General features: G+C 37.7%; 1 protein-coding gene across 1 annotated transcript; it reads left to right on the top strand.

The window, feature by feature from the left end:
* The first annotated feature begins 249 nt into the window (after positions 1 to 249).
* Positions 250 to 4,892, top strand: LOC132187274 (uncharacterized). Its single transcript, XM_059601537.1, has 5 exons — positions 250 to 970; positions 2,773 to 2,835; positions 3,122 to 3,184; positions 3,283 to 3,351; positions 4,200 to 4,892. The coding sequence occupies exons 1-5, from the start codon at positions 644 to 646 to the stop codon at positions 4,482 to 4,484; spliced, it is 807 nt and encodes a 268-aa protein (XP_059457520.1). The 5' UTR covers positions 250 to 643; the 3' UTR covers positions 4,485 to 4,892.
* Positions 4,893 to 7,230: the final 2,338 nt, after the last annotated feature.

Genomic DNA, 7,230 nt, shown 5'->3' with positions numbered 1-7,230 from the left:
ATAGAAAAAAAAACATAGCTAACCAGATATAAAATGCCTTTAAAAATTTATTAACTAAATTAAATAACCATTGAGAATGCTCTTAAATAATAAAATTTGATATTTATTTAAAATCTTGGAGCTGCGAGGCTCCAGGTGTCAGCACTAGGCAGAAGTACACAGAATGCCCCCAACACGGAACCGTACCCAATAAAAAACCCTAGTTCTCAACATGAGACAGCATATTAACTGCCACACCATCCATCACGATCTTAAGCACCTGCCCACCTTCAAAACGGGCGCGTTGAGGAGTCGATCCCTATCAACGAAGCGCACATAGGAGAGGGATCGGGTTGAGAATCCGCGCCACGTGTGAAACTAGTGGGGCCCAGACACGAGAAAAGAAAGAAAAGAAAAGAAAAGAAAAAGATGAAAAATCCACACAACGAGAAGGCCCAGAAGGGGTTGTCAACAAAGCCAAATGAGCATCCACCACTCCCTCTCACACAAACCACATATAAAAGCCATTAACCCCATTATTTAACACACACGCGCCCATACAACACCAACAAGATTTTCCATCTCCGCCACCGCCACCACCTCTACGTCCACCTCCACCAACCACACCCTCTCTCTTCTACGGAAACGACGTCCTTACGGCGAGATGAGCGACGACGAGTGGGTCAAGGTCGCGATGACCAACGAAGCGGTGGTGGCCTACATGCTGCTACGGTTCAAAACAGAGCAGCCGCCGCCGCTTCCGCCGCCTGCTCCAGCCAAGCCGGTTCTCCATCTCGGATGGACGGTGCGCCAGCGGCGTTCGAGATCGGCGCCGAAGCACGGCGATGGGAAGAAGAAGCCCGAGGCGGCAAGGGCTAGTCCAACCACGCCGCTTTCCTGGAGCGGCGGCACCTCTGTCAGCGGCGGCGTACTCGATGGCTCCGAGGAGTCCAGCCGGCCGGTCAAGCCAACGGACGGCTCGAGATCTAAGGTTTGTTCCTCTGCTTGCTTTTTATTTCATTGTTTTTTTTCCTTTCCTTGCTTCTCTCGCCGAGTCTGACTCGGTGAGTTGGTGTTAGCTCGGTTACCACGAGTGGCTTAACGCTTTTTAAGAACTGACGAAAATACCCCTATGAAAGTCTTATATTTATCCTTGATTGGTTTATAGGAAGAGTCAGGCACAGATGGAGCCTGGCACCATCAGCACCTGTCAGATGTTCTCATCTTTTCAATCTTTTTAGGAGCTTCCATTGTTCTTTTCCTAGTTTACGCTTATGCCCCCTTTGCATGGGGACGCCTCGTGGTTTCCGGGACTAGCTCTGTCATTTTGCGTACCAGATCGGGGTCCGCCGGCCACCGAACCGGCCGTGTCTCAAATCTCATTGACCAAACTGCCCTTCTCGTTTCGATTTAGGACTTTCCACTTTCTCAGAGATTTCTATTTTTAATTCTTTCAGAGAAAATTGGTGACTTGGATTCAACGCCTGGAGTCAGAGGGGCTTATATCGACTCTCTTAAAACTGTTCACGCTTTTCCGCTCCGTGTCATGCCCACGTTCGAATTGACCAAAACACCCTTCCACTTTCGTCCTTGTAAAGAAGCCTCCTGCTATATACCAATTCATTGTCCGAGTCAATACTCCTATTGGCCCGTAATTTCTTCTCCAAATTATATATGACGAAATCCTCCACCCCCACCCAGAGTCAAACACCCCTCACAATTGGCAAGGGTATTTAGGGCAATAGGACATATGTTTTTAACCTGCTTTCTCGGTGGCGTGTTTTCGTGGCAAATAGGTCTGCGTATAGTTTGGTGGGGGTGGGGTGTTGGAAGTGGTTGTGCACTTTATGTTTGCTGCGATGGGAAATGATTCCCTGCAGTTTCCGCAGTTTGGCTTTTCCTGTGGGCTCACAGTAAATATTAAAGCCCACCCTTTCCTGCGTCGTCGTTTTTGCTTTTTCGCACATGGTCTTATATACAATAAGACAAACGTCGGTTACCAGCGTGACAGTTTTGATCGCAGCATGAGCAGCCCTTGGTTCCTGAATAGTGAATAAATCTCTCCTTCGGCACAGTCAAAAGTGGAAAGGTTTTTCATTGGGCCGTGACCCTTTTTGAACAACAGGCTGTCATGTGGGCTTTTTGCTGTCTTCCTGGGCTCCACAAAGGTGGAGTTTTTGGTCAAATAAATGTTGCATGTATGGGGCTAGATTCACATTTTGGTAGGGGCCACTTGGTCACCCAATTATGAATAGTGTTTGTATAAGGGGCGTAACATACATAAGCTGACTTGTTGGTTATTGGTTATACCACCAAAACCCAAAGAACATTATCAACTAGTTTTAGAGGTTCTCGTAAGGGTCCCCTTTTTATTTATTTAATTTGTTTTTGTGGACAAAAATTAGGAAAGCCAAAAGTCTTGGGGATGGGACACATTGGGGTGTGGGGTCTACACGCCAAGAAAATGTCAAAGTGTTAAGTTAATGCACGCGCGTAGAGTCACGAGCGAGTCATGTGACCCTTTTGTGGATTTCTGATGTGGCAAGAAGCCATGGGCTTTTATACCATGCGGCGACGTGGAACATGGAATGGTGTCCTCCACCCTCCACACAAAACATTTATTTATATTTTCGTGGCGGTTTTCAATGACCAAAATGCGTGTCAATACTTGGTAGTTGGTACGGTTTAGCGAGCGAATTATAAATATTTTTTCTATTTTCAGTTATTGTGCGTGTTTTTTTTGTTATCTGTCGACTAATAATTTATTAATTTGGATTGAATGATTGTGTACAGGTAACGGTTACGTGCGAAACGACGACGACCACCACCACCACTAAGAGGGCAAGAAAGAAAAAGGTAAATTCCAAACGTGTATGAAGATTTCATGGAGTAATTGGTGTTTAGTGTAATTATGAGATTGCCCATGAATGTTTAATGACAGAAAAATCCAAAAGAAACGTCATCCATGGCTCCGCAAGCATTAATTAGTTTCCACGTTTATCATTACTACCCACTCGTCACCATGAATAGCATTTGTAAAAATGTGTCATTTTCAACTTTTCTATCGAAACTTGGGGTTGATTCTTTATTTAGTGAGGTTTTGGTGGATGGGTCCCTTAAATTTTTCTTCTTTTTCTGGCAGTCGTTAGCTGAACTTAGAGAGGAGGAAAGTTTGCTCTTGAAGGAAAGGAGAAATTTGAAAAATGTAAGCCCTTTGTTTCCTTCCTTGGCTTCTTGTCCTGAGATATCTTATGGGAGATACCTAGACGGTGAATAATAATTTTTAACTGATTCATTGAGCAGGAACTGGCAAAAATGCGTCTCACTCTTGACAAACAGAGAGCTGCAAATGAAAGTTGGAAGAGAATAAAGGTCACTTTGCCTGTCTTATCAATTTCTTGGCCAATTCACTTGTGACTTGTTTTTCATAAATGTTTTTTTTTCTCTTTTTTCTGTTATGTAAATCTTTTATCAAATTTAGAGTACTTGTATTAAATCATGCTTGTGAACAATTGAATCGTTTTACGAATTGAATTAATCTATTTGGTTATACAAACAACCGTGTTGATCCCATATGAAGTTTATATCAGATGTTTTGATCCGACAGTGAATTTTATCACTGGTCCATTATCTCTTGAGTGTTGCACTTGTACTTCATTCTGTCATGTTCCAACTTTTCCAATCTGTACGTCAGGAACTTTTTGTCAGTCTTTAACCACATAGATTAGCCTACCTACTGTCTTTCTGAAAATTGAACTTTACGTCAGCTGATATTCATTAATTTCCACTTTACATATTTAGTGGGTCCGTTATTATGCATCTTTAAAATTGAACTTGTGATTGTTTCTTGATGCTATCTTGTTTGCCTACCATAATTTGAAAACAAGCTTCCTTATTAACATAATATGCAAATTTGTGGGCCACTTCATCTGGGTGTCGTGTTGCTCAAACTACTACATACAATCATTTGTGTTCCTCATTGATATGAAGTGCCTGAAGCGGCAATAAAGCCAAAATGTGACATAAAATGAGACACAGAAAAGGCACACAATTTGCTCCAGTGAATTCGTGCCAATTTGGTTTGGTGACATTGATCATCATGCAAAACCTAGAAGGTTGCTATCTTTCTATGCAAATAATATTTCAAAAGTTGATTAAAATAATACGAGTTAATAATAGGTGATGCTGAATCTAAATATATATCTATATTTTTGTTACAGCTTGATTTGCAGTCACAGCAAACATTAAAAGCTACAACTGAGGAAGAAGCCATCATCTCTGAGCGACCCCAGGAAAGGGAACAAGTTTGTGACCCTGCTTCAATCCTTCCAACAGGCGTCATATGCAATAACATTGGTGCTGTACCACATACATTCCAATCAAAAAGTTCCTGTTCAAAAATACAGGAACTTAGAGACAGTGAAGCATCATCGATCTTGTTACCTGATCTAAATCTGCCTTTTGAGGAGGAATCCGGCTCTGAGGTTTTATATGGAATGAGCTAACAAGGCGAGACTGTCTTCCTAATTGAGTGGGGATAAAGATCATCAACTGCATTTTTCCTTAATAAGATAATGGATGCATGAGTCTGACTGACCATGTGGTAGGTTGGGTTATTATAATTGTAAGTAGAAAACCAATTACCTTCTCCGCCTCTTGACATGAAGGTACTGAGGGGTACTAGTGTAGAGATCCTAACCATTAGTTACAGTTGCATTCTTTCTTCGCAGGTTTCTACAGTCATCCAAAATTCTTAGGGGCCAACCCTCATTCCTTCTGTTTCCTTTTTTTTTAGGAATTTTTTACAAACAAAGAAAGGTGTAACTATTCTATAGACAATTATATGTTTGGGTTCCTTTAGTTGAACAATGTGAAATCTAATTTGATAGTATTTGCTCTTGCATTTTTTTTTTATTATTATGAAAAAAGATGAATCCCAAATTTCGTGCTTGAATGGAACCCTATTACTCTGCAATATATCTCATGTAGAGCAAGAATTTTGTAGTGAAAAAGGTGGAGCACTGATATATTCCTCCTTTTTCTTCATCTCATGCCTAGGTTGGGCATGAGGTTTCTTTCACAAGATTATTGATTGATTGGTATAAAAGCGAGGAGGACAAGTGTTGAAAGATTTCTAAACTATATATAGCAAGAGCAGATCTACATATAAAAAAGAAAAGAGGATAATCTTGTCAGTCTGTCTCACTCCTACCTACGTACCAACTAACTTTTATTTTATTTTTAATTTTTATTATGGGATTGACTTACAAATTTGCATGAAAAAAAGAAAAAAAAAAAGAAAAAGGAAAGGCCATAATGAGCGAGTACTTGAGATTGATTAACAAATAGGGTTAATAACTTAATATGAAAGAAAAGCTTAAAGTGGGTTCATATTAGGTGTGGGGTGGACCCACCACAACAAATAAGAACCCAATTATGATTCCAATTAGAGCAGAATTAAGTTAAACAACTCTCACGCTCACCACCTATTTGACTGGCTAACCATAAAAAGAAAAGAAAAAGAAGTTTGATCTGTCGATGAGGCTTTTATGAAATTAATTCTTTATATAAATAAAACCCCCTGAAACTTCAACTTCACACAAATTGGTTGAAAGACAGTTGGGTGGCAGTGGCACCAGCCAAAGAAAAAGGTCAGAAAGTGTCTGCTTGAAGCTTTCTTCTTTTTGTCTCGTTGTTTGGCATTAGAATATTCAATTAAATAATTATTATTATTATTATTATTTTTACCAACTTAAGTTTTTAAAGTAATTGAGGGGTTTGAATGTTTGATTAATGATATTAAAGTAAAGGTTTGAATTTGAATTTTATCTCCATCTTTCACAACCCCCATTTAAATTAATAATATTCTTATTCTTAACCTTTTGATTACACCAAAATCAGATTCCTTAAAAGGTGGAATTAATTGGGCTTGGTTTGACCACACTTTTTTAGAAAGCTTTTTGCTTTTTAATTAAAAAAAAAAAAAAAAAGTAAAACTATTGACAAAAAAAAAAAATCCAAATACAAAATAAAATTTAAAATATTAAAAAAGAAAATGATAAGTGTTCTACTTATGTTCTCTTTGTCTTTAGTGAATATTATATTTTAAAAAAGCAAAACAGCAACTGACGCTAACCCTTATTTTTCATATGATTTTTAAAAAATAATATCCATAAGCAACCTAAGAACACTTAACGTTTTTCTATTTAAAATTGCTTTCAAAGTTATGTCACATCAGAGTTTTTTTTTTTTTTTCAAAAAAAAACTCCTCTAAAAAATTATATCAAACGAGCCCTTTGCCTCAAAGATCACTACTGGACCAAGACCGGCCCGCTAGCTCGATTAGTGGGCTGACAAGTTCTCCTGTTTTTTACTCCAAAAAAAAAAAAAGAAAGACTATTTACTGTTTTTTCTGTCTCGTAAGAAAAAGCTCATTTGTCGGAAAAAAAAAAAAAAAAAAAAACACAAATTATAATAGACTTGTTATAAGTTCACTTGAAATTTTCCTCACTTGTCATTAAGTAAAACAAATATATATATATATATATATATATTAGAAAATTAAAACAAAAGGAAGAATATCTAACTTTGAGCATAGAAAATTTTTTTTAAAAAATGAAACGTCCAAAAAAAAAAAAAACCCTACTGTTTTTCTTAAATGAGGGAGTACAACGGAAACATCTTAATTCTAATTCTTTTATATTAACAATATTCTAAGAGCTTGTTTGTGATTGTATTAATTAACAATATATATATAAAATCATGATCCTTAATCCTAGCTGAAACTCTGCAATACAATGAATTGGTCAGACAACATACATTAGTTAGGCTTAACGAGCAATGCTACAAGTTTTTCCTATGTCACTTTCGTGTCCCTACAAGAATGATGCGGCTCTTAAAATCACCATTAAATTTGTGATTGATCATTTTTAGATTTTGATCAAATTATAATTTTAAAAAGCACATCATTTTTTGAGACACAAAAAAGACTTGTAGAATTACTCAAACTTAACACGCATGCAAATTGCGACATTGCAGACAACAAACATGATAGTGTAGGAATGGCATACAAATATGATGATTTGTATAACTTTCAATTACTTTCTCGTCAATAGTTGATTGTCATCACCTAATTAATGAAGTGCTTCTAAAGATATTTAACTTTAGGGGTAACTTCACTTTATATCTCTAAATTAATACGCGATTTGAAAAATTCTCCAAATTTTAAAACTTTTTAATTTGGATCCCTGA

This window comes from Corylus avellana, chromosome ca7, assembly GCF_901000735.1.
Source record: "Corylus avellana chromosome ca7, CavTom2PMs-1.0".
NCBI classification, from domain to species: Eukaryota; Viridiplantae; Streptophyta; class Magnoliopsida; order Fagales; family Betulaceae; genus Corylus; species Corylus avellana.
This window is presented reverse-complemented; position numbering and strand designations above follow the sequence as displayed.

Bases quoted from the DNA above. Each gene is read 5' to 3' on its own strand.
- LOC132187274 (XM_059601537.1), top strand. From the start codon at position 644: ATGAGCGACGACGAGTGGGTCAAGGTCGCGATGACCAACGAAGCGGTG. The intron at 971-2,772 runs GTTTGTTCCTCT...GATTGTGTACAG, and splicing joins CGGACGGCTCGAGATCTAAG to GTAACGGTTACGTGCGAAAC. The intron at 2,836-3,121 runs GTAAATTCCAAA...TTTTTCTGGCAG, and splicing joins AGAGGGCAAGAAAGAAAAAG to TCGTTAGCTGAACTTAGAGA.